Below are 26,009 nucleotides of genomic sequence, written 5' to 3'. Positions count from 1 at the left end.
TTTTGCAGAGACAGCATTGGTGGATTCCATCCAGTGCCTTGAGCTGCCTGCTGTAGGACATCCCAGTCTTAGTGCAGGGGTCACTACTGCCCGGTTGAGTGGTTGGGGATTCTCTTGCTTGTGTCTGCTACCACTGAGCTCTTAACGCTGCCTTCACATTGGTTACCTGGGCACAGGTGTGGGGTGAGCAGCATCTGTAGATTGGTGGGTGTTGTAAGACAAGTTCGTAAGGTCTCAAAGGGCAAGGACTCTGGACATGGTCTTTGGAGTTAAAATGATTTTATTTACAAAGACAAACACAGGAAAAGATAACTGGGGCAATACACACACGGGTGAACGTGGGGGAGGGAATCGCAACAAGGGTGAGACACACACATAGTACAAGACAGAACAGTACAAGTACAGAACAAAATGGTGCCTGCCACCCCTTGACCTCAGTGCAAGCATTGGTTCAGTGGTCCCAGGGATCCTTAACTAATTACTTTTAAGCAGTGCACAGCTTGCCTCAGTGTCCCTTGGAGACAACTGAGGCAGAACCAAGCATGTGGCACTCTTTATAGTGCTAGAGGGCTGGGGGTGATCCAGCCAGGTAGTTCAAAAGGGCCAATGGTCAAGTGTGCCGGGAGCAAAGGTGATCAAAGGTGTGCGCTAATGGGTCTGGGCGGCGCCAAACCTTGATTGACAGTGTCAGTGTCTTCTGACCAGGTAGGTGCCGTGCTGTCATATGACCGGATGGGGTCAGTACTGTCACGTGACAGCCACCACCCTCCACAATACAGTGGGACACCTGGGTGGCTGGAGATTGGATACTGGCCTGGGGAGGAGTGGAGATACCTGTGAGGGCAGAACATTGTCTCTGTGCTGCATTCAAGCAACCACCCCCACCCCCGTGCTTTCGAAGAGACTGAGCTGAAAATTAACAGAAGGGAGAGACAACTAGCTTTTCAGTACAAGTTTAGTTTATTTTCAGTGGATCATTGGATACCAACCACTGTGGAGAGACACTGTCTGAGCCACACAAACACTGAGCCTTGTCCTCAGTGGGGGTCCGTGCTCCAGAACAAGCCTGCCCAACTCGCCGGAACTGGCCGAGGAGCTTTTCTACTGAATCTTGGGGGATGGAATGAGGAGGATGTTCAGTCAACCAAAGGTCAGTTGTAGTGGGGGAGCAGAGAGGGGCTGGTTATATATTGGAGGAGCACTTGCGAGCAGAAGTCTGGGAATTGGGAGCATAATGCAGTAGTCCCACTGCTTGGTAAATGGTTAACCAGAATGATAACATTAGATCCTCTATTATGAAAGATACTAACCAGGAGGATCAACTATTTAACCCACTGTTTGGGAAACTGGTAACCGGGAGTATCGGAGTCCACATTCCAATAGGTTTCGTGGGTTCTGAACTGCAGACTCTTCCACGGAAGGGGGAGAGGTGATGGAGGGGAGTGTTCCACAGGGAGTCTGTGTGCTCCGGACACCAGGGCTGGGGGTTCTCAATCCCATCCCCTTCAGTCATGGGGTAGGGGCCTTGAACTGCTTCCTGGATCTGCCTGATCCGTCCTCTTGTACCCTGGCAAGGCAGGGAGCTGGAACCGTGGCACCTCACACTCTGATAATCTGGCACACTCAGGATGTTGGAGCTGGACTGTCAGGTTTTCCAGATTATTGGATGGTTCTCCCAATAACACCCCAACACTGTGTCACATTTTTTTTTACATGTTACACGTTAGTACAATAAACTTCTCAGGGAACCCGCTGAGGTTAAAGGGAGCAGGAAACACAAACTCTCTGGATCCTGTCTCCAGCTGTAGACCGACACACATTCCTGATCTTCTTTCTCCCCCCCCCCCCCCCCCCCCCCCCAGTGTTCCCAATCCCGGCTCTGGCCACATTCCCAGCCCACGGTCCGGACCCTGGTCTCAGCCACACACCCCACTTCCGCTCTGGAGCCTGGCCCGCACTCCGAGTGAATGAGTGAGCCAGCTGACAGGGTGTCCCAACAATCGGGTGCAGGATTATTGGGGTGCCGCTGTACTCTGAGGCACCTTGGTTCCATTGACGTGGCCCCTGTGACTTGTTGGTCAGGAGAGCCAGCAGGATGGGACTGAACGGATTACCCTGCGAGTGTCCAGGGCAGTAATGGTTGGGGAGGGTCTCTGAAGTGTTCCCAGCCGGCACGGACTGCTGCCGTCCTTAACTTCCCCTCTTTCCTCGGTTCCCCATGTGGTGGGACCTTGTGTGTTTGGGCTGGGGATTGAACCTGCGTACGCTGTGGTCTGCAGTGTCACTGGGTCTCCGGCACCCTCTCCGTCCACCATCGCCCCTTCCAGGCCTGGGGTTCCCTGCTGGATGTCGGCCCTCAGGTGCCTGGAGAGCTGTTTCCCTCCCCACTGAGTGTTGGTGAGGCCTCCGATCCGTGAACACCTTGTGACGGGGATTAATCAGTGGATCTCCTGATCCTTATCAAACTGGTCCAGGTCATCACTGGAGAAGACCAGAGTCCCTCCAATGTTGTGTGACGAGCAACAGTAATCCAGACGCGGGCTCATGTTGCCATCTCTCAGACAGGGCTGGTCACTTGAGGCTAAGTGGGACCCCCACCCCACACCACAGCCCTGCTGGGACAGGGCAGGGGTTCCCTGTTAGTCCTGAGTTGTGAGCAGACCACTACGGACCCCTCCTCCGCAGCCGCAGAGGTTCGGCGGGCCTCTGGCGGTCCCAGGGAGCAGGGCAGAAGATGGGGTAGAGCCTGTCGGTGGGGTCGACGGTCACCGTGCTGAGGTGCAGCTGTCTGTCAGCGTCGAAGAAGGAGAGGCGCCCTGGCTGGTGGATCAGGTAGAGCCCCACCACTGTGGGCTCCTCGCTCAGCACCAGGGTCTGGCCCGGAGAGCCCACCGCCCGATACTCCATCTCACCGAGGCGGGACAGGGCCCAGAAGCTGATCCCGGCCAGTCCCTCCACCCCAGCCTTCCTGTGGGCCTTCTCGCCGAGCAGGCCCAGCTCCCAGGCCGGGTTCCCGGCCACCTCCGCCTCCCAGTAGGCCCGGCCCGAGGAGAAGCCTCTGGATGCCAGGACGCAGGGGCTGAGCTGCAGCCTGTTGGGGGTACTGGGGACCGGATGGTGCAGGCTGTCCCCCACCACGCTGATCAGGTCTTCCGACAGGGCGAGCCAGGGGTTGGCGGTGTCCGCGTCCAGCCTCAGGGACACTGAAACGGAAAGGGAGAGGGAACTGGCAGACCAGCACCGTCGTAACGCAACGGGCGTTGACCATTCCCCCACAGTGACCGCTCCCCCGTGGTGACTGGACCCCCACACTGTGCCCGTCGACCGCTCCCTCACAGTGACCAGACCCCCATGGTGACTGCTCTCTCACACTGTGCCCGTTGACCACTTCCTTGCCCTGAGTGCCCATTGTCTGATACCTCAAACTTAAGGGATTGACCATCATCCAGTGAGGGCCCACAAAGAGCAGGAAGATCCTTGTGCTGAATTTGGGAGTTGCCTTTGGTTACAAGCCACATGCATGCTTTAGAGGGGAGCTTCAGCCCCAGGAATTCCCAGGGGTTGGGGTGGGGTGGGCACCGGTCTGGAGACCATCACTCGGACCGTCTGTCTCAGCATGGGATAGTTTCTGTCACATCACAGCCGACCCACGTCTCTGCTCCAGACATCCATCCGAGCCACTGGATTCTCTCTCGCTCTCCAGCTGTTGACCAGCTTTCTGACCGCTGTTCCCTGAGGTCTCACACACAGGCCGGATTAAATTCCCCATGGCCCCATCCTCTTCACTCACCTGAGAAACTTTGGATGTGTCTCCATTCTGTGAAGCAAGAAAGAACCTGGGTCAGTTCTGGCTGCTCAAAGAACCAAAGCTTGAAATAGTGCCTTATCTTAATGTGAGACGTCTTACCGGTTTCACCAACGTGGAACTGACTGTATGGAAACTGTTCTGTAAATGTCCACAAAAAGGTTATTTAACAAATTTTCAACTTTGTATGTACAACATCTTGCTCTCAATCCCTATGGAAATCAGTCAGTAACACAGTAACAATGACAAGTTGTAATTCATAGAATTACAACTTATCATTGCCTCAGTAAATTTTGGGATGAGAATTCCAGCTGTTGTTTGTGTGATGGGACAGTGTAGAGGGAACTTCACTCAGTGTCTGACCCCGGGAGGGTGTGGTGGGACGGTGCGGAGGGAGCTTCACTCCGTGTCTGACCCCGGGAGGGTGTGGTGGGACGGTGCGGAGGGAGCTTCCACTCCGTGTCTGACCCCGGGAGCGTGTGGTGGGACGGTGCGGAGGGAGCTTCCACTCCGTGTCTGACCCCGGGAGGGTGTGGTGGGACGGTGCGGAGGGAGCTTCCACTCCGTGTCTGACCCCGGGAGGGTGTGGTGGGACGGTGCGGAGGGAGCTTCCACTCCGTGTCTGACCCCGGGAGGGTGTGGTGGGACGGTGCGGAGGGAGCTTCCACTCCGTGTCTGACCCCGGGAGGGTGTGGTGGGATGGTGCGGAGGGAGTTCCATTCGACACTCAACTACCCTGGGACTGCTCAAGAATTACTCTTGACGCCTGAATCGGAAAAATATTCCAGTTCCTTTCTGAATAAACCGGTCATTAACATGCAAGCATTGTTTGTAAAATACATTCCAAGTTGGAAAATCTCACCTCTGGTACATGCAGTGGACACCTTCTTGACGTTGTTCACCCTGTTGTGGACGATGCAGGTGACAGAGGTTGGGACCCCCTGGGCTGTCCAGTGCTGGACCTCCAGCCTGTACAGGCCTTCCTCGTCCGTTGTCTTGGTTACCGTCGACAGTGGCAACAGGCTCTTCCCCTCACTGTCCTTCCAGATGATGGCGGGTTCGGGAAACCATCCTTCCGACCGGCACGTGTAAAGGAAGGAGCTCTCGTTGAACTGCTCAATAGATACGCTGGGCTTTGTCCCAAGGGCTGAAATCAAATGGGACCATCAGCTCAGTTAGAAGGAACCTGCATTGACATAGCGCCTGTTGGGACATCCTGAAGCAACAAGGCACTTTTACTGAGTGGACACTAATAACATAGGAGCAAGGCAGTCAATGCACGCACAGCAGGATCCCACAAGTGAGGAGTTGATTGGTTTGAGGGATTAATCAATGGAAGTGCTGGAATCCCATTGATTCCTCAAACAAGGGCAGATTGGGTCTGAAGTCAACATGTCACCCAACTGACCTCACCTCCGACACACTGGCACTCCCTCAGTCCTGTAGAACTCCCGATAATCCGCCACCACTCACTGGGCCCCGGTTCCCACACTCCCCTTCTACTCTCCGGGACCCTGGATCTTCCAGGTTTATCGGAGTTTTCCTGTACTGAGGGAGTGTCGATGCATCCAGCACGCTGTCAGTTGGCAGATGCATCGACTTGTCACCCTATCTTCCTTCTCAGCTTTTGTTTGAGGGATCATCCCCTTATTTGTGGGATCTTGCTGTGCAAACGTGGACTGCCCTCTGAGGTCGGTAGTGACCACACGTCAACAGTGCTGCATTGCTTCGGGATGTCCGGATGTTCCCTTTTAAAACCACCTGGTTCACTGGGAGATTCATTCCCATTCTTCGCAACACCTAAAGCACGTGAATTGAATGTGTCGAGGGTATCGAGAGAAACGACATCCGATGGGCTGGGAAATCCGCCAGTCCGGCACACCGAAGTCCCGAGTGTGCCGGATTATTGGAGTTTTACTGAACTGGGTTTTTCTGCTCAGGCTCCTGTCGAAGGATTCAACCCCGGACTCTGAGGAGAACTCCCAGTTCCCTGTTGTAACTGATCCTCAGGACACATGTTGTCCTGTCATTCCCAATCACAGCCTGCTCCCAGTTCAGCTTCATCTTTACCTCCACAAAGCAAGGGATTGCCAAGGTCACTCTTCACGGACACCTGGGACAGAGGAAATCCAGAGGAAATCCCCATTAAACAGGACCCAAACCCTCCAGGACCTCTCCATGGTGAAGCCCGGATGGACGGACACCACTTGAGTCAATGTCTCTAAACATAAGTCGTACAAGATGTTAGTGAGACCACACCTGGAGTATTGTGCACAGTTTTGGTCGCCCTGTCAAAGGAAAGAGATCATTAAACTGGAAAGAGTGCAGAGGAGATTTATGAGGATGCTGCCAGGACTCGAGGGAGAGATTGAGCAGGCAAGGACTTTATTGCTTGAAGTGTAGGAGACTGAGGGATGACTTTATAGAGGTGTATAAAACCATGAGGGGCATAGATAGGGTGAATGCACCACAGTTGGGAAACGAGAGGGCATAGGTTAAAGGTGAGAGGGGAAACATTTAAAAGGGGACCTGAAGGACAACTTCTTCACGCAGAGGGCGACATGTATCTGAAACGAGCTGCTGGAGAAACTGGCTGAGCCAGGTACCATGACAACATTTGGATAAGTACATGGATAGGAGGGGTTTAGAGGGATATCGGTCAAACATGGGCAAATGGGACTAGCCTGGTGGGCACCTTGGTCGGCATGGACGAGTTGGGCCAAAGGGCCTGTTTATATAATAACAGGAAATTCTGGAACGCAAGAGGCTGCAGAGAGTGGAGGGACTCAGCCAGTTCCATCACGGGGACAGCTCTCCCCACCACCGAGGACATCTACACAAGGCGATGTCTCAGGACGGTGACACCCAGCATCCGGGCCGTGCCCTCCTCTCGATGCTGCCATCAGGCAGGAGGTACAGGAGCCTGAAGACCCTCACCTCACGGTTCAACAACAGTTTCTTCCCCACTGCCGTCAGGTTCTTGAACCCACCTGAAAAACCCTCACCCTCCCTCGGACTAGATTTTTTCTCTCAATCTTGTACTTGTCTCTTTGTTTCTTTTGCACACGTGTAAGTTAAGTATAATTTGTGTTAATGAAAGTTTATGTCAACTATGTTTGTCCTCGTCTTGTAATGTTCTGTGCTGCTGTTGCAAAAAGCTAATTTTCACGGCATTTATCCCCGGGTATGTGTGCCCGTGACAACAATAAACTTGAACTTGAAATACTCAGTGGGTCAGGCAGCGCCTGTGGAGATGCAAAAGGGAATGTTTCAGCTCACTGCCTTCAGTCACAACTCAGACATGTTGGAACTGAGAAGTTTTAGCTGGCAGAGAGAGGTAGGGGGGTGGGGGGCACAGAGGGAAGGTCAGTGAGATTGGAACCTTCAGCCCCCCCCGTCACTCAAGCCTCTTCTCACACACGCACTTCTGTCCGCTTCTCCCCGCTTCTCCGCACCTTAAAACTGGTTACATTTCTAATCCTCAAAACTACAAAGTGCTGGGAACACTCAGCAGCTCAGGCGGGACTGTGGGCAGTGAACACAGCTAACGTTAATCGTTCCTCTCCCCACAGATGCTGCCTGACCTGCTAAGTATTGCCTGAGGTTTTGATTCTCATTTTGGAGTTACAACATCTGCAGTATTTTGCCGTTGGGAGTTGCCCTGCCAATACCTGGGCTGCCGATAGCGAGGGAAAGTCTTCCTGCCCTGCGTGGGTTAACGTGGCGCTGCTCGGTGCTGCAGTGTGTAACTTCAGGGAGCCGAAACTGGCTTGCACAGTAAGTTCATCTCCCTCAACAAACTGCTGGAGGAACTCAGCAGGTCAGGCAGCGTCCGTGGAGGAAAATGGACAGTTTTGAGCCAGTCCAGATGAAGGGTCTTGACCAAAAATGTCAACTCTCCATTTCCCTCCACAGATGCTTCTGTTCCTCCAGCAGTTTGATTTTTTGCTCCAGATTCCAGCAACTGCAGTGTCCTGTGTCTCCAAGTTAATCTCCTAATCTGTGTCCCAGGGTCACTCACCAGTGGTGTGGCCCACCTGTCCTCTCAATGACTAAAGATTGGCAAGGCGAGTGGTCTAATGGCACAGCGGGTACAGCCACTGCCTCACAGCGCCAGAGACCCAGGTTCGGTCCCGACCTCCAGTGCTGTGTGTGTTTGTGTGTGTGGAGTTTGCAAGTTCTCCTCCTTTCCACCCGGGTGCTCCAGTTTACTCCCACATCCCAGAGATGTGGGGGGTCAATGGGTGAATTGTCCACTCAATTGTCCCTAGTGTGTGACTGCGGGGGTAGAATCTGGAGGGGTGCTGATGGAAATGTGGGGAGAATAAGTAAATGAGATCAGTGTTGGATTTATGTAGACACAAGAGCCTTACCGGTGGGGGAAGGGTATGAAACGGGGTAATGAGGGCAATGAGGGGCTGGGGGGGTGTGTTGGAAAAGACGACGGGGTGAGAGAACCTGGGTGGGTCAGAAGGAGAGAGAGAGAGGGACCCAGAGGGCTGCGGCTTACTTCAAGTTGGAGAATTCAATGCTCACACCATTGGGTTGTAGACGACCCAGGGGGAATGTGAGGGGTGTGGTCCCTCTGGGAATGGTGTAAGTGGGTGGTTGGTGGGCCGAAGGGCCTGTACCCCTCTGTGAGGTTTAGCGCGTTCTCCCAGCACGTCCCTGTGTGTCCTCTGCCGGGGAGAGCAATCAGTGGCACCCTGCGCTTCTCGTCCCAGGCACTGACTGGAATCTGGGCCGCCAAATCTCCCACGGGCGCGGAGCGGCTGCGGGAGGGGTCGGCGTTTGGAGAGTGGGTGCGGGAGGGGGATGCAAGGGGATACTCAGGGATAACCAGCACCCCGTCCCCCTCCTGCCCCACCCACGGTGAACCAGCAGAGGACAGGCTCCAGACCCAGTGGGGTGAACAGGAACCTGCTCACAGGGCACATTGCACACAAGCCCATTCCACACCGGGCGGGAGGTGTGGGTGGGGGGTCTCCGTGTGCCTGCTGAGACCCCCTCCCCCTGAAAAACCCGTGATGTCACACGGGGGGACTGACATTACACTGCGCATCTCACACATGTGTGACGGCCGTTATACTGGGCATCTCAAACGGGGGGACGAGGGAGGGGACAAGGAGGCTTTCCGTGACTTCTGAAATCTCAAAGTGCGTGCACCCACACACACCCGCACACACGAATGTACACATACATGCACGCGCACACACAGACGCAGACACACACATGCACGCACACAGACGCGCACAAACACACACACAGCCACACTCACAGACACGCACACACAGACACACTTACAGAAAGACACACACAGACACATACACACACACACGTGATGAAGTGTCACTGTTGGGAGGTGGGGAGTGCCTCAGCCAAATTGTACACAGCAAGATCCCAGAATGAGTGTTGTGACGGTGACCTTGGTGGCGAGCACGGGGGAGGGGTATACGTGGGTCGAGGGACCTGGGGAGAACCTACTTGTCCTTCTTCAGAGTGGTGTCTCTTCACAAGAGCTGGTGGACCGGGCCGTGGGTCATCGTCTGACCCAATGGGCACCACTGGAACCATTCTACAGTGACCGGGCACCGGGGGAGATAGCAGGCCATGTTTTGGGGCATGGGGAGGTTGGGGAGCTAGAGGCAAGGGGGTTAGGTTACCCCCCCAAAGGTCCAAGGCGATGGCGCGGAGTTGGTGGGAGGCAGGCCTGGGGCTGTAGGTGGTTGGGTGGGGGTACAGGTGAGCTCTCAGTGCAGGGGCAAGCACTGTGTGGAGACAGCTGCTCCATGGGTGGTTGGGTGGGGGTACAAGTGGGTGAGAGCTCCGGAGATGTGCGGGCCTTGGGGGCGGGGCAGGAAGTGAGGACAACCGGGATCCGGCGCCCTCACAAGCAGGCCGAACGCAGGCAGGTGGGAGTTACCGACAATTCCTTCCAATGTTCGGAGCAGCAGCCTGCGTTCCTCCCCGGGAGAGCCCAAGACACAGGGCACTGTGGGTGGGGGAGAGGCCGGGGCAGCAGTGAGGGGCGGGATGTTCCCTGCTGGACTCCTGGGAGATTGTGCGGATGACAGGTTTCCCACTGGACAAGAGTCACGGAGGTGTACAGCACTGAAACAGGCCCTTCGGCCGATCACCTCCATGCTGACCTGTTTGCCCATCTGCACTGATCCCATTGGCCTGCATTAGGCCCACATCCTTCCTGGCCTACTTCAGTGCCTGTCTAAAAGCCCCTGAAATGTAGGTCTACAGAACTCTGGTTAGACCACACTTGGAGTACTGTGTCCAGGTCTGGTCACCTCATTATAGGAAGCATGTGGAAGCGTTGGAAAGGGTGCAGATTTACCAGGATGCTGCCTGGTTTGGAGAGTATGCATTATGAGGAGAGACTGAGGGAGCTGGGGCTTTACTCTTTAGAGAGATGGAGGATGAGAGGAGACATGATAGAGGTGTACAAAATATTAAGAGGAATAGATAGAGTGGACAGCCAGCGCCTCTTTCCCAGGGCACCAATGCTCAATACAAGAGGGCATGGCTTTAAGGTAAAGTGTGGGAAGTTCAAGGGAGATATCAGAGGGAGGTTTTTCACCCAGAGAGTGGTTGGGGCATGGAATACGTTGCCTGGGACGGTGGTGGAGGCAGGTACATTGGTCAAATTCAAGAGATTGTTAGATAAGGAGAGATAAAGAGATTGTTAGATAAGCATATGGAGGAATTTAAAATAGGGGGATACGTGGTAGGAAGGGGTTTAGTTAGTCTTAGGCGAGGTTTGATGGTCGGCACAACATGGTGGGCCGAAGGGCCTGTATTGTGCTGTACTGTTCTATGGTTCTATAAACGTACTGACTGTATCCAAGCCCGCACCCTCCTCCGGCAGCACGTCCCAGATGTCAACCACTCTGTGTGTTAATCCTCACCCCGCAGATCGCCTTCCTCTCTCCTCAGACCTACGCCCTCGTTTTTGATCCCCCTGCCAGGAGAAAAGATTCTGACGGTCCAGCTTCTAACGTCACGCACCTCTACCAGGGCCCCCTTCATCCCAGGGATAACAAGCCCACCCTGCCCGATCTCTTCCCATCACTAAAGTCCTCCAATCGGGGCAACATCCCGGTCGATCTCCTGGGATATCACAACGGACAGTGCCCAGGCGGCGCTGTCTGTGCGGAGTTTGCATGTTCTCCCCGTGACCGCGTGGGGATTCCCCCCCCCCCCCATGGGTGCTCTAGTTTCCTCCCCATGTCCCAGCGATCTGGGGGGGGGGGGCGGTCGGTGGGTTAATGGGCCGCTGTGGATTGTCCCCCAGTGCGTGGGTGGGAGAAGAACTCAGGGTGAGTGTGAAAGGGCCAGTGCGGATTCGTTGGGCCGAAGGGCCTGTTCCCGTGCCCTGTGATTGAAGGGATGCTCCCGGCGTACCGCAGAGGGATCCTGTCAGGATTGTGGGATGAGGTGGGTGTGCCACCTAGGATGGTGTGCCTGACCCTGGGAGGTGGTGGGACCCAGCCACGTCCCGAGTGTGACTTACCCACCACGCTAAGGTCCATCACCACCGAGCTGGTGTGGGTTCCGGAGAAGACGGTGCACTGGTACCTCCCTGCATCGGAGGCCCGGATCCCCTCCAGTCTGACCGACACGTTCCCGGCCTCCAGCTGGTCACCGAAGAGGTGTGTCCCGTCCCGGAAGGATTGGCAAGGCTCCCCCTGATCGTCACAGGTCAGGATCACGTCTTGAGTCCTGAGGTTCCTCCACTCAAAGTCCCACCCCCTGTCCTGTATGGGGGACACCACCGTACAGTTCAGGACGGCGCTTGCACCCACCAGCGCCACGGTGGGATGGTCCGGTCCCTTCACCCGGAACAGCTCTAGGACGAAGGGAAAGAGCGTGAGACAGGGACGTCCTGCACATTGAGATGCCCTGGGGCTCTGGAAGCCAAGGAACAATGTCCACCAATGCAGAGCAGGATCCCACACAGCAAGGAGACAAGGGTCAGTCCACCACGGAAACCAGCCTCCCCTCCCTGGACTCCGTCTACACTTCCTGCTGCCTCGGTAAAGCAGCCGACATAATCAAATACCCTCTAACCCTGGACATTCTCTCTGCTCCCCCCACCCCTCCCATCGGGCAGAAGATACAATAGCCTGAAAGCACGTCCCACCAGGCTCAAGGACAGCTTCTACCCCGCTGTTAAGACTCTTTAATGGACCCCTTATACGATAAAGTTGAACTCTTGATCTCCCAATCTACCTCGTCGTGGCCCTTGCACCTTATAGTCTGCCTGCACTGCACTCTCTGTGTGACTGTAACACTTTATTCTGCGTTCTGTTTTCTTTTTGCTACCTCGATGTACTTACGTACAGAATGATCTGTCTGGATGGCAGGAAAACAAACTTTTCCACCGTCTTGATCCATGTGACAGGAATAAACCAATGACCAAATCTGTTTGCCTCCGCGATGTTTGAGCAGCGAACACTCTCTGCTTCTCCCTGTACCGTGGCTCAACTACCAGCCATATCCGGGTGTGAACCCTCATTCCACTGGCCACATGGATCAGCAGGGTCCCTGCCGAGGGGGCAGGGACTGGTCCTGCAGCGGGCAGTGGGATCTGTTAGCCGCAGGCCAGTACTTTCCCCTTGTGAATGTTGGCAGGACCACTCACTGAACCACCAACCTCTCCCGTTTGTTACGGGACCTGTCCCATTGCCCACTGATTGCGTTACCCCTTTGGGGGGGTTGTGGTAACAATGCACTTCTGGGAATGATGGCTACAGTGGCAGTGGGGCTTCTAATTCCCGTCACTGTCTCAGGAGGGGTCTTCATATTTGCCGATCCAAATCACATGGGTGGGATAGTCTTGCACTGGGAGAGATGTATTACCCAAAGGCAAGGAGACCAAGTGACAATAACTCCCCTGAACAGCAACGTCATTGGTCACCACCTCATCTGGGCGAGTGTGCAGATACATCCAGACTGGTCTGTGTGCAGATGGTGGAGACTAAATCAGTAAAACTGCCTGTGGGGTGGAGATAGTGGGTGGGATTCAGGGCACAACACAGCCTCATTGCTCCCCCTTCCCATCATTTTAACCCTGCACATCCTGCCTGGGGTTAGAACATACCTTCGGGCTGTAAGCCCACCTGGTTCCACCCATCACCTACCAACCTCTGTTCCTCCCCACAGCCCCCTCAACCTCTCCTGTCCCCTCTCAGTCCTGATGTCGGGTCTCGACCCAAAATGTCGATATGCACCTCTTGCCTCCACAGATGCTGCCTGACCCGCTGAGTTCTTCCAACGTCATCCCCGATTCCAAAGTCTCTAGTCCCTTTTGTCTTCTGACCTCCGACGCTGTCCGTGTGGAGTTTGCATGTTCTCCCTGTGACTGCATGACCATCCCCCCAGGTCTTCTAGTTTCCTCCTATGTCCCAAAGACGTGCAGGTCGGTGGGTTAATTGGCCACCGTGTCTGTGGCGACCATGATGCAAATCCGACTGATCCCACCCGCCCGCACAAGGTCCGTATCCCTCCATTCCCGGCCGTTCATGTGCCTTTTAAACGTTGCTATCACATCTGCCTCCACCTCCTCCCCTGGCAGCCCGTTCCAGGCACCCACCGCTCTGTGTAAAATAACTTACCCCAAACTCTCCTTTAAACTTTCCCCCTCCACTTTAAAGATATACCCTCTAGTATTAGACATTTCCACCCTGAGTAAAGGACTCTGACGGTCCAGAGAGACAAAGGACTGCAGATGCTGGAATCTGGATGAAAAACACGACGACGCTGGAGGAACTCAGCAGACCGGGCAGCATCCGTGGAGAAAAGCAGGTGGTCAACGTTTCGGGTCAGGACCCTTCTTCAGGACTGAAGAGAGGAAAAGGGGAAGCCCGATATATAGGAGGGCAAAGCAGAGCAGTGATAGGTGGACAGAAGAGGGGAGGTGGGGTGGGCACAGGGTGGCGACAGGTAGATGCAGGTAAGAGATAGTGATGGGCAGGTGCGGGGAGGAGGGGAGAGCAGATCCACCAGGGGATGGGTCAGAGGTGGGGAGAGAGAGGGGAAAAAAAAAGGCTAGGAAAGGGAAGAAGAGAAGAAAGCATGGTGGGGGGGTGGGGGGGGTTGTGGGGAAGGGGGGTGGGGATTACCTAAAGTGGGAGAATTCAATGTTCTCGCCGTTAGGCTGCAAGGTTCCAAGACGGAAAATGAGGTGCTGCTCCTCCAGTCTGCGCTTGGGATTCTCCCGGCAGTGGAGGAGGCCGAGGACTGACAGTGATAGTGTGGGAGGGGGAGTTGAAGTGACCGGCAACGGGGAGATGCAGGTCGCAGTTACAGACGGAGCGCAGGTGTTGTGTGAAACGGTCACCTAGTCTGCCTTTGGTCTGTATACCCTTATCTAAGCCCTTCATCATTTTATAAACCCCTATCAGGTCTCCCCTCAGCCTCCAACGCTCCAGAGAAAGCAACCCAAGTTTGTCCAATCTCTCCTTATAGCTAGAACTCTCCAAGCCAGGCAGCATCCGGGTGAACCTCCTCTGCACCCTCTCCAAAGCCTCCACATCCTGTGGTGTCCAGGAGTGCACACAACCCTCCAAAGGTGGTCTAACCAAAGTTTTACACAGCTGCAGCATGACTTGGCGGTTTTTATACCCAGAGCCCCAGCTGTCGAAGTGTAGGGAGGAAATTCTAAGGCCAAGGGCCCTCTCAGCTGAAGGCGCAGCTGCCAGAGTGGAATGATTAAAACTGGTGAGGTGCAGTGAGTTGGACGAGCAGAGAGACATCAGGGGGTTGAAGGGTTGGAGGGGGAGGGAGGGAGGGACAGGCATGGAGGGATTTATAGAGTGGGATGAGGAGCTCAGACACGCTGGGTTGTGCCTTTAAGCAGGGTTTGGTGTCTGCCCTGCTATCGCGCACGAACCCTTACCCAGGTTCGCTGTATTCCAGTAGGAGATGAGCATCGCTCCTCCAAGTAGCACCACTTGCAGTAAAATCTCCACTGCCAGCCTTCTCCTCCACACCGAGACCGAGCCATCAGAACTTACTGTTAAGGTACAGAAATTGGTAAATTGGTTCATTATTGTCACATGTACTGAGTTACAGTGAAAAACTTTGTTTTGCATGCCATCCACACCGATCATTTCGTCACATTACTCCGAGACCTGGGACTCAACACCTCCCTCTGTAACTGGATCCTTGACGTTCTAACAAACAGACCACAATCAGTGAGGATAGGCAGCAATACCCCCGGCACGATTATTCTCAACACTGGTGCCCCACAAGGCTGCGTCCTCAGCCCTCTACTCTACTCCCTATACACTCATGGCTGTGTGGCCAGATTCTGCTCTAACTCCTTCTACAAGTTTGCAGATGATACCACCGTAGTAGGCCGTATCTCAAACAGCGATGAGTCAGAGTACAGGAAGGAGATAGAGAGCTTAGTGGAATGGTGTAATGACAACAACCTTTCCCTCAATGTCAGCAAAACAAAAGAGCTGGTCATTGACTTCAGGAAGGGGGGTGGTGTACGTGCACCTGTCTATATCAATGGTGCTGAGGTCGAGAGGGTTGAGAGCTTCAAGTTCCTGGGTGTGAACATCACCAACAGCCTGTCCTGATCAAATCACATAGATGCCACGGCCAAGAAAGCTCACCAGTGCTTCTACTTCCTCAGGAGGCTAAAGAAATTAGGTATGTCCCCTTTGACACACACCAACTTTTGTCGATGCAGCATAGAAAGCATCCTATGTGGATGTATCACAGCTTGGTACAGCAACTGCTTTGCTCAGGACTGCAAGAAACTGCAGAGAGTTGTGGACACAGCCCAGCGCATCACGGACACCAGCCTCCCCTCCTTGGACTCTTGTCTTTACCTCTCGCTGTCTTGGCGAAGCAACCAGCATAATCAAAGACCCCACCCACCTGGAACATTCTCTCTTCTCCCCTCTCCCATCAGGCAGAAGATACAGGAGCCTGAGGGCACGTACCACCAGACTCAAGGACAGCGTTTATCCCACTGTGATAAGGCTATTGAACGGTTCCCTTATACGATGAGATGGATTCTGATCTCACGATCTACCTTGTTGTGACCTTGCACCTTATTGTTTACCTGCACTGCACTTCCCTGTAGCTGTGACACTTTACTTTGTATTCTGTTATTGTTTTTACCCTGTACTACCTCAATGCACTGTGTAATGAATTGACCTGTGTGAACGGTATGCAAGACAAGTTTTTCACTGTACCTCGGTACAAGTGATAATAATAAACCAAAACCAATACACTACTGTGCCTCCCAGTAATTGGTTTCTTACTGTCACATGTACTGAGGCACAGTGAAAGACTTTGTTTTGCATGCAGTCCATACAGATCTTTTCAAAACACAAGTACATCGAGATAGGACAAAGGAAAAGCAATAACAGAATGCGGCTTAGAATCTAGATTTAAAAGATAGAACAACTTTAATAGCTGTAATAAGTAGATGTGCTGAGAGTAGCTTGCAACGAGTCGCCCACACTCCGCACAATCCTGTACCTCACTTGACAGCTGCGTTTTTCAGCCATTGAAGGCCCCTTGCAGCACCCTGAGAGCGAAGGAGCCATTTTGTGTGCAGAGGAGGATCCCACGAACATGAATGATGCACAATCTCGTGGTGCGTTTTGGGTGTTGGCTGGGTCTGAACCCTGACAGAAGTTTTGTGCCCACTCTGTTGGTCAGACCAACCTGTTACCGGGCTGACAGCATCTCTGAGAGTGCAGCACACCTTCCGTGACCTCCAGCATGGTTCATGAGCTTCAGTCTCAGGACCCGACCCCCAACCTTTACCCTGAGGTGAGACAACAACCTGCTGAGCCTCAGAAGACACTTGGCCTCAGTAACAGCTGTCCTTGGGGAGGAGGGGGGTGCAATCAGGCCCCTGTGCAACGGGCAGGCAGATGCTGTCTGTCTGCACTTAGCTAACACCCACTGTCTGACCCGAGACACAGGCATCGGCAGAGACTGCTGACTCCAGTGAAACCCCGCCACAGTGTCAGTGGTTTAGGAGTCAGTGGGGTGGGGTCAGATAATCACTTTGTTGCAACATCAGCGCCTCACTCCCTGTTACCACAGCCATGACTCACATGTTCTGTCTTTTGTGAACACCTAAGTAAAGCAGAGAACCTAAATGTCTGGAAAATACACGTGACTGTGAAAGGAGACGTCATTCACCGAACTCGCTCAAGCAATCAAATAAGAATCAGCATAAGTCGGTTATCTGACCGCCTGCGTCTTATTCTGCTGGGGGTTAGGTGAACGTGGGGCCCTGTTACTGTGCTCAAAGTATTGTAGAACCGTGCAGCACAGAATGAGGCCTTCTGGACCTTTTATAAAGCTAAGCGAACCCTCCCCACAGTCTTATAACTTTTCTCGGTGTGGTATTCTGAACATGGACAAGGCTGTTTCCTCCTCGCTACAAGGCAGGGGGCACACAACCCACTGGTCACACAGTGGTCTCTCTTTGCCAATCATCTTAATCTGGAGGAACTCAGCGGGTTGGGCAGTATCCGGGGAGGCGGAGGGATAGTTGACATCTTGGGACCGAGACCCTGCTTCAGGACTGAGGGAGGAGGGGGGAGCGACGCTGTAATGAGGTGAGGGGGAAGGGCTGAGACAGGGGCTGGCAGGTGATGGGTGGGAGGGAGGGAGGGAGGGAGGGAGGGAAGCGGAACGTCGGGACAGAGGCTGGTCTGTGATAAGTGGAGCCAGGTAAGGGAGGGGTGATTGGCAGATGGAGCTGGGTGGGGAGGGTGATGTGTTGGTAACGAGGGAGTGGAGGGATGACAATGGTGAACAGAGGGGGAGAGACCCTGGCTGGACTGGTGGCAGTGGGGAAGGGACACTGGGAGCCCCCTCTACATCGGTGCCACCAAGCGGAGAGCTGGCAACCGTTTTGCGGAGAACCTACACACAACAGTCACCTTGAGCTCCCGGTTACACGACATTTCACCTCCCCTCCCCATTCCCACACCGACCTGGACCAACACACACAAAGCACTGGAGGAATTCAAGGGGTCAGGCAGCATCCACGGGGGGGGGGGGGGGGGAATAAACAGTCGACATTTTAGGTCGAGACCCTTCACCGGGACTGGAAAAGTCAAAAGGAACTCCAGTCCTGATGAAGGATCCCGAAACGTCAACTGTTTATTTTCCTCCGTAGATGCTGCCTGACTCGCTGAGTCCCTCCAGTGTTTTGTGTGTGTGTGTGTGTGTGTGTGTGTGTGTGTGTGTGTGTGTGTGTGTGTGTGTGTGTGTGCGCGTGTGTGTGTGTGTGTTGCTCCGGATCCCAGCACCTGGTGCCTCCGTGGTGCCCACACTGACCCGTCTGTCCTCGGCACTCACCACTGCCACAGTGAGGCCAAACACAAGATGTTGAACGTCCCGATTTCACCTGCTATGTTCCTTTCCCACTGCTGCCAGTTCTCCCAACCCTTCGGTCACCGTCTTCCATCCCTCCCCCTCCCCGTTCCATCTGCCCGTCACACCCCCACCCCTCCGTCTGGGTTCCCCTCTCCCACCCCCGCCTGGTTCCACCCCCCCATCGGCCCTCCCTCCTCCAGTACCACCTATCACCCACCAGCAACACTCCCCCCTCCCCCAGCCTCACCTGCCCATCCCTGCCCACCTCACCTGGTCCGCCCCTCCCTCCTGCCCCTGTACCGGCCCCCTCTCCCCTCCCCTCTCCCCCCTCACAGTCCTGACGCAGGATCTCGACCTGAAGCGGCAACCTCCACATCTCTGCCTCCACAGACGCTGCCGGACCCGCTCAGTTCCCCTGGCAGTTTGTCCGTTACTTCAGAATCCAGCATGTGCTGCCTCTGGTGTCCGCATCTATCCTGAATCATCTGTCCGTCCCATCACTGGGGAGTGTCCTCTCGTACCGTCACACTGTCCCAGCGTTGAACAACATGGACCCTAATTCTATTGCAGTGACCATTACGTTTTATCAAATGAATATCACAAGACCACAAGACAAAGGAGCAGAAGTAGGCCATTCGGCCCATCGAGTCTGTGCCACTACCTCACCGCGAACTAAACTACTCCCATCTAGCCCTAGTTCCCTGCCTTTTCCCCATATCCCTTGGTACCTTGACTAATTAGATACCTATCTATCTCCCCCTTAAACACCCCCACTGATCTGGCCTCCACAGCTGTATGTGGCAATAAATTCCATGAATCTATGACCCTCTGGCTAAAGAAATTTCTCTTCATTTCCGTTTTAAACCGGTACCCTCTAATTCTAAGACTGTGCCCTCTAGTCCTGGACTCACCCACCAAGGGAAACAACTTGGCCACATCTACTCTGTCCAGTCCTTTCAACATTCTAAATGTTTCTGTGAGGTCCGCTCTCATTCTGAGTTTCCCTCTGAATCTCTTCCCCTTCCCCTGAATCTAGTCCTCTAAAGTGATCTACCTCTGACCTATGGAAGTGATTCCTGCAGTCTGCCCTATTTCTACCCCTCGCAACTTTACATACCCCCACCATGTCCCTTCTTAACCTCTGCCGCTCCCGGGAGAACAGACCCAGCCTCTCCCGTCTCTCCTCAAACATCCTAATGCGGGCCAATGGGATTATTGTGAATGGGCAAAAGGGGTTAGCATGGATGTGGTGGGCCAAAGGGCCTGTTTCTGCGCCGCATGTCTCTGCGACTTCATGAGAAGCACGCGTGTCACCCACTGGGAAGTGGCCCCATCAGTCGGCTGCTAATTCTGTTGGAGTGAGTGGTGTTTTTTCTATCAGGAAAACCACAGATACTGTTTTCTGAGACGGAGGAACCGTGGCAGAAAGTGGTCCAAGGGAGCGGCCCACTGGTGAGAGCCCTCAACTATAGCAGAACCAGCGGCCGGCCTCCTATCGAGACCCCAAGTCAAAGTACTGTCACAGGCACAAGTCCATGTGTGCACAGATGCAGTGAAAAACTTACTTGCAGCAGCATCACAGACACACAGCATCACAGATGGGAGCAGCTTCCAATGGGGACACAGTCCTTGCTAATCACTGGTGAAACTCTCCACACTCCCCCCACCCCTCCCAATTCTTCTGTCTCCCCTTCCATACTTACTTTTCCGAAAAGCTATCCAGGACGTTACGCTGACTGCGATGACAGTCACCGTCAAGGCTTCCCAAGCCTGGGGCGACCAGCTCAAGACACCGTGGGGAAATAGTCTCCCTGTAAAAAACACCAACACAGTTTGGGGTTCCTCGGCGGTTAGAGGACGAGGGGTGAACCTTAATCAAACATGTAAGATGTAAGGCGGGCGGGGGAGGTTGGCAGGGGAGATGTCGGGGTGTTTCCACCAGCGGGAGAGACAGCAACCAGGGGACACAGCCACAAAGACGAGGCGCCAGTCTCTTTAATACTGAGGCGCGCAGAAACCTCCTCTGCCATGGTCAATCTCTGGAATTCTCTGGCCCCGAGCGTGGGGAAGCTCGGATCTGGGGAGATGTTTAAGGCGGAGATGGATAAATGTTTGGAAATGGAGCGACTGTGGGGAACTAGCACGGCGTAGATCAGCCACGATCTTGTGGAATAGTAGGGCGGGCGAGGGGCCGAGTGGCCTCCTCCAGCTCCTATTGTCTCTTTCTCCTCCTGCTGACACGGGAAGTAATTGGTAAATTGGTTTATTATTGTCACACGGACAGCGCAAGTGTTTTACACGGCCCCATACAATGCTGAGCCTGAGTCCGCAGTGTTCCCCTACTCCCCAGCTACAGCCTGTGGAACCTCGTCCCTTTGCTTTGGAGACCAGCGCCGCAAATACCCTGGTGCACCGTGACCACTGGCTGATCCCCCTGCAGAGGTGCCGGCAGCCGCTCTGAGACACCCTCAGCCCCGGCAGCAGAGAGGGAACAGAACAGGACCGGTCCTCCACCCCACCCACCGAGTGAAGCCAGGTGTTAAAGGCAGAGCCCGTCCGATGGCTCAGGGGGAGCTGATAACCTCGCACTTGGGCCCCCGGCCGATACATCACCGGCGGACCGTGGCGAGGTGGACGAGCCATTGAAGGTCCCGGGACTGGGAAACAGCTGAGGGGTTCCCAGACAGTCGGGCCGGGGACTGCGGGGCTCCGGGCGAGGTTGGCGGACTGACAGCCGGGTTTGGGGACACGGGCGAGGAGACCAGCGGGAACTCACCCGCCGCCTGGTTCGGCAGACCCACCGCGTTCATCCCGGGAAGCTGCGAGCGCTGATAACTGCCCAGTCACCGGCTCCGACCCGCACACCGGCTCCGATCACCGACTTCCTCATCCAACGACCCGCCCACAGCCGGTCACGGTTCAAACTGGCGCAGACACACACCACCTGTCACACACACACACACACCAGTAAACTCTCTCTCTCTCTCACACACACACACCAGTAAACTCTCTCTCTCTCTCACACACACACACCAGTAAACTCTCTCTCTCTCTCACACACACACACCAGTAAACTCTCTCTCTCACACACACACACACACACACACACACCAGTAAACTCTCTCTCTCACACACACACACCAGTAAACTCTCTCTCTCTCTCACACACACACACACACATCAGTAAACTCTCTCTCTCACACACACACACACACACACACACACCAGTAAACTCTCTCTCTCACACACACACACACACCAGTAAACTCTCTCTCTCTCACACACACACACACCAGTAAACTCTCTCTCTCACACACACACACCAGTAAACTCTCTCTCTCTCTCACACACACACACACCAGTAAACTCTCTCTCTCACACACACACACCAGTAAACTCTCTCTCTCACACACACACACCAGTAAACTCTCTCTCTCTCTCTCACACCAGTAAACTCTCTCTCTCTCTCTCTCACACACACACCAGTAAACTCTCTCTCTCACACACACACACCAGTAAACTCTCTCTCTCACACACACACACCAGTAAACTCTCTCTCTCTCTCTCACACCAGTAAACTCTCTCTCTCTCTCTCTCACACACACACACACACCAGTAAACTCTCTCTCTCTCTCATACACACACCAGTAAACTCTCTCTCTCTCTCTCTCTCTCTCTCTCTCACACACACACACATATCAGTAACTCTCTCACAAATACATCGGTAACTCTCTCTCTCTCTCTCACACACACACACACACACACACACACATACACACACAGATATATCAGTAAGTCTCTCTCACACACACACAACGAGCTCCCAGTGTTTCACACGTTTCCCCCTTGAACCTCTGGGCCACGGCACTCAGTTTACCCCACTCTCCATTTCCCACTCGCCCGCCGTGAGACTACTAGTCACAAACACACTATACGATTAGATTCCAGCCTCCCAGAAATCGACTGTGAATAAAACCAACAATCCCTCGAAGCTGGGAATTCCGAATGTAAAACACAAAATGCCGGAGACACTGAGCGGGTCGGGCAGCGCCTGTGGGGAGAGGAGCGGAGTGAACGTCTCAGTTCTGGCGGATGATCTTCGACCTGAAACATTGACTGCTTCTCCATAAATGCTGCCCGACCCGCTGGTTGCTCCCAGCACTTTCTGTTCGTGTTTCAGGAGTGTTTGCAGGTTATGTGAAACCCCCAGAGTACACAGTTATGTTCCAGCCCCTGACATCCCGGCTGTTCAGTTTCTGCATTGTCTTTAATCGAACCCCTCGGGTAGATTTGAACCCGAACGTGTCCGGCCAGAGCTGCATGCACCATGGGAGGTGTCTTACTCTCCGGCCGCCGCCGACGCCAGTGTTTCAGTCACACTGTCACTGCAGAAGGTGCATGAAACCAGCGCTGTAAATGTTCAGCAGAGATGTTGCTGGGAGGGAGACCTTTAACAGGGTGGGTGTGGGCTGTTCTCAGACGAGGCGAAGCCACGCCGGAGCCAGGAAGGAGTGACTGCAGGAGGGGTTGGGATGCGGACGTCAGTTCACGGCGGCGAGCTGGGAAGCGATGGGGGGCAGAGAGGGTGGCAGGGACTCCGCCGGCCGGGCGGCGTCGGTAGAGCGGGGGACGCGTCCGGGTCCGGCGCTTCAGGCCAAGAGGAGCGAGAGGGGAGAGGATATGGTAAGGGGGAGGGGAGGTGGGGAGGGGGGGGGAGGGGGAGGTGGGGAGGGGGGGGAGGGGGGGGGGGAGGGGAGGTGGGGAGGGGGGGGAGGGGAGGTGGGGAGGGGGGGAGAGGGGGAGGGGAGGTGGGGAGGGGGGGAGAGGGGGAGGGGAGGTGGGGAGGGGGGAGGGGAGGTGGGGAGGGGGGGAGAGGGGGAGGGGAGGTGGGGGGGGGGAGAGGGGGAGGGGAGGTGGGGGGGGAGAGGGGGAGGGGAGGTGGGGAGGGGAGGTGGGGAGGGAGGGTAGAGGTGGGGAGGGTAGAGGTGGGGAGGGAAGAGGTGGGGAGGGCAGAGGGGGGGAGGGAAGGGGAGGTGGGGGGAGGGAAGGGGGGAAGGGGAGGTGGGGAGGGGAGGTGGAGAGGGGAGGGGGAGGGGGAGGGGGAAGAGGGGGGGAGGGAAGAGGGGGGGAGGGAAGAGGGGGGAGGGAGGGAAGAGGGGGGGGAGGGAAGAGGGGGGAGGGAGGGAAGAGGGGGGAGGGAAGAGGGGGGAGGGGGGAGGGAAGGGGGGAGGGGGGAGGGAAGGGGGGAGGGGGGAGGGAAGGGGGGAGGGAAGAGGGGGGGAGAGGGGAGGGAAGAGGGGGGAGGGAAGAGGGGGGAGGGAGGGAAGAGGGAGGGAAGAGTGGGGGGGGGGGGAGGGAAGAGTGGGAGGGGGGGGAGGGAAGAGTGGGAGGGGGGGAGGGAAGAGTGGGAGGGGGGGGAGGGAAGAGTGGGAGGGGGGGGAGGGAAGAGGGGGGAGGGGGGAGGGAAGAGGGGGGGAGGGGGGGAGGGAAGAGGGGGGGAGGGGGGAGGGGGAGGGGGAGGGGAGGGAAGAGGGGGGAGAGGGGGAGGGAAGAGGGGGGGAGAGGGGGGAGGGGAGGGAGGGGGGAAGAGGGGGGGAGGGGAGGGAGGGGGGAAGAGGGGGAGGGGAGGGAGGGGGGAAGAGGGGGGAGGGAAGAGGGGAGGGGAGGGAGGGGAGGGGAGGGGGAAGAGGGGAGGGGGGAGGGGAGGGAGGGGAGGGGAGGGGAGGGAGGGGGAAGAGGGAGGGGGGAGGGGAGGGAGGGGGAAGGGGGAGGGGAGGGAGGGGGGAAGAGGGAGGGGGAAGAGGGGAGGGAGGGGGGGGAGGGGAAGAGGGGGGGAGGGGAGGGGGGAGGGGAGGGGGAAGAGGGGAGGAGAGAGGGAAGGGGGGGAGGGAAGAGGGAAGGGGGGGAGGGGAGGAAGAGGAGGGAGGGGGAGGGGGGAGGGGAGGAAGAGGGGGGAGGGGAGGAAGAGGGGGGAGGGGGAGGGGGAGGGGGGGGAGGGGAGGAAGAGGGGGGAGGGGAGAGAAGGAGGACACGGCGCTCCCACCGAACTGGCGGCACAGGGCGCTGCAGAGGTTGGGCAGCAAACAACCTGCTGGGGGAACTCAGCAGGTCGAGCAGCGTCTGTGGTGAGGGGGGAGGTTTTTTGTTGACGGTCCGGGACGAAACCCTACATCTGGACCTGAGAGGGGAGAAGCTGGTCCAGAGGTGGGAGGGAGGGGTGAGACCGGCCGGTAGGTGAGGGGTGGATCCAGGGGAGGTGAGCGGTGGAGGAGGGAGGGGGGAGTTTACAGATGGAGGCTGGAGGGTAAAAGGTGCAACCAGATAAGGGGAGGGGAGAGAGATAGGGGGGAAGACGGCGGAGGGGATGGGGAGAGTGGGGGTGGGGGAGAGGGAGGTGAGGGGGAGGAAGGGGGAGGGGATGGAGAGGACAGGAGGGTGGGAGGAGGAGGAGGGATGGGGAGGGTTTGAGGGAGAGGAGGAGAGGGGAGGGGTGAAGGTGGAGAGGGGACGGGGGGAGAGCTGCGAGCCCTCCCGGGGGAGCGGGCGTTGGGAATCCCAGGGAATGATCGCCGCGCCGCCCCGCCCCGTGTCCCGCCCGAGGCCGGACTTTGAGCCGCCACACGGAGGGTGAAAGCGAGCGGAGGTTCGGGGCGGCGGGGGACGTCCACCCCCGGCCGGGACTATGTCCTGCTCCCTCTGTCCCGGCGCCCGGACTGCGGCCACGGTTACTGCCTGCCCTGCACCTCCAGCGCCCGGGGTGTCCGAGGAACGGAGCCCAGGGCAGAGGTCCGGCGCCGCCCGGCCGCTGTGGAGGGGGAGCCGGCCGGTCCCCGAGGCAAGAGGCAGCTGTGTGAATATGGAGAGGGTCACAGCACGGGAACAGGCCCTTCGGCCCACCTTGTGTCTGCTGACCTTCAAGTACCTACCTCCACCTTTCCTACCCTCTTCCCCCCCCCCCCCGTCCCATCTGCCCGTCACGGCCCACCTCACCTGCATTCAGTCTAGTTACACTAATCCCATTTACCCCCTCCCCCTCTCCCCCCCTCTCTCCCCCCTCTCTCCCCCTCTCTCCCCCCCTCTCTCTCCCTCTCCCCCCACATCTCCCCCCCTCTCTCCCCCCTCTCTCCCCCCCTCTCTCCCCCCTCTCTCCCCCACTCCCCCCTCTCTCCCCCCCTCTCTCCCCCCACTCCCCCCCTCTCCCTCCCCCCCTCCCCCACTCCCCCCTCTCCCCCCTCTCCCCCCCTCTCTCCCCCCCTCTCCCCCCTCTCTCCCCCCTCTCTCCCCCCTCTCTCCCCTCTCCCCTCTCCCCCACTCCCTCTCCCCTCAGATCCCCCTTAAAACTCCTTCCCCTCACCTTAGACCTGTGCTCTTTTGACTAAACCTGCACCATTGGAAAAAGGTTCAGACTATCGCCCTCATCAATGCTTCTCATAATCTTATCCACCTCCATCGGGTCCCCCCTCGGCCTCCGTCGCTCCAAGGAAAACAAGCCCAGCTCGTCCAATCTCTCCCCATCACTAAAGTCCTCCAATCGGGGCAAGGTGCTGGTGAATCTCCCCTGCACTCTCTCCAGCACAACCACATCCTTGCTACAGTGTGGTGACCAGAACTGCTCTCAGTACCCCAGGTGTGGTCTAACCAGGGTTGTGTAAAGTTGCAACATAGCATACCAATGTTTATATTCTGTTCCCTTTGAAGTCAAGCGTGCTGTATGCCTTCTTCACCACCCTAGTAACCTGCGTCACCACTTTCAGGGAACTATGGACTTGGACCCTTAGGTCCCTCGGTACATCAGCATTCCATCAACACGTCAGGCTTCGTGATAATC

At 56.2% G+C, this 26,009-nt stretch overlaps 2 protein-coding genes across 6 annotated transcripts in view; one reads left to right on the top strand and one right to left on the bottom strand.

Moving 5' to 3' along the window:
• Positions 1 to 26,009, top strand: part of LOC127585977 (uncharacterized) — a 55,775-nt gene that overhangs the window by 19,381 nt on the left and 10,385 nt on the right. Inside the window, exons 7-16 of the mRNA XM_052043735.1 lie at positions 2,661 to 3,171; positions 4,727 to 4,893; positions 5,746 to 5,986; positions 8,530 to 8,607; positions 10,730 to 10,964; positions 11,202 to 11,466; positions 20,865 to 21,088; positions 22,362 to 22,575; positions 22,661 to 22,798; positions 24,808 to 25,016. Of these exons, the coding sequence (XP_051899695.1) occupies positions 2,661 to 3,171; positions 4,727 to 4,893; positions 5,746 to 5,986; positions 8,530 to 8,607; positions 10,730 to 10,964; positions 11,202 to 11,466; positions 20,865 to 21,088; positions 22,362 to 22,575; positions 22,661 to 22,798; positions 24,808 to 25,016 (2,282 nt within the window). The remainder of the gene's footprint in view (positions 1 to 2,660; positions 3,172 to 4,726; positions 4,894 to 5,745; positions 5,987 to 8,529; positions 8,608 to 10,729; positions 10,965 to 11,201; positions 11,467 to 20,864; positions 21,089 to 22,361; positions 22,576 to 22,660; positions 22,799 to 24,807; positions 25,017 to 26,009) is intronic.
• LOC127586037 (butyrophilin subfamily 3 member A3-like) lies at positions 270 to 25,901 on the bottom strand. 5 transcript variants are annotated; one of them, XM_052043807.1, is made up of 8 exons: positions 20,958 to 21,068; positions 19,885 to 19,992; positions 14,715 to 14,831; positions 11,328 to 11,663; positions 4,668 to 4,952; positions 3,908 to 3,946; positions 3,791 to 3,817; positions 270 to 3,203 (listed from the first exon to the last, which is right to left on the bottom strand). In XM_052043807.1, the coding sequence occupies exons 1-8, from the start codon at positions 20,989 to 20,991 to the stop codon at positions 2,665 to 2,667; spliced, it is 1,485 nt and encodes a 494-aa protein (XP_051899767.1). In that variant the 5' UTR covers positions 20,992 to 21,068; the 3' UTR covers positions 270 to 2,664. The 5 variants fall into 5 exon arrangements, with proteins under 5 accessions (XP_051899767.1, XP_051899768.1, XP_051899770.1 ...); XM_052043808.1 differs by lacking the exon at positions 20,958 to 21,068 and adding an exon at positions 25,852 to 25,901 and having other exon boundaries at positions 1,851 to 3,203; XM_052043810.1 differs by lacking the exon at positions 20,958 to 21,068 and adding an exon at positions 25,536 to 25,787 and having other exon boundaries at positions 1,851 to 3,203.

Source organism: Pristis pectinata, chromosome 34 (genome assembly GCF_009764475.1).
Source record: "Pristis pectinata isolate sPriPec2 chromosome 34, sPriPec2.1.pri, whole genome shotgun sequence".
Classification (NCBI taxonomy): Eukaryota; Metazoa; Chordata; class Chondrichthyes; order Rhinopristiformes; family Pristidae; genus Pristis; species Pristis pectinata.
Note: the sequence above shows the minus strand (reverse complement) of the source record. Positions and strands in the feature narration are given on the sequence as shown.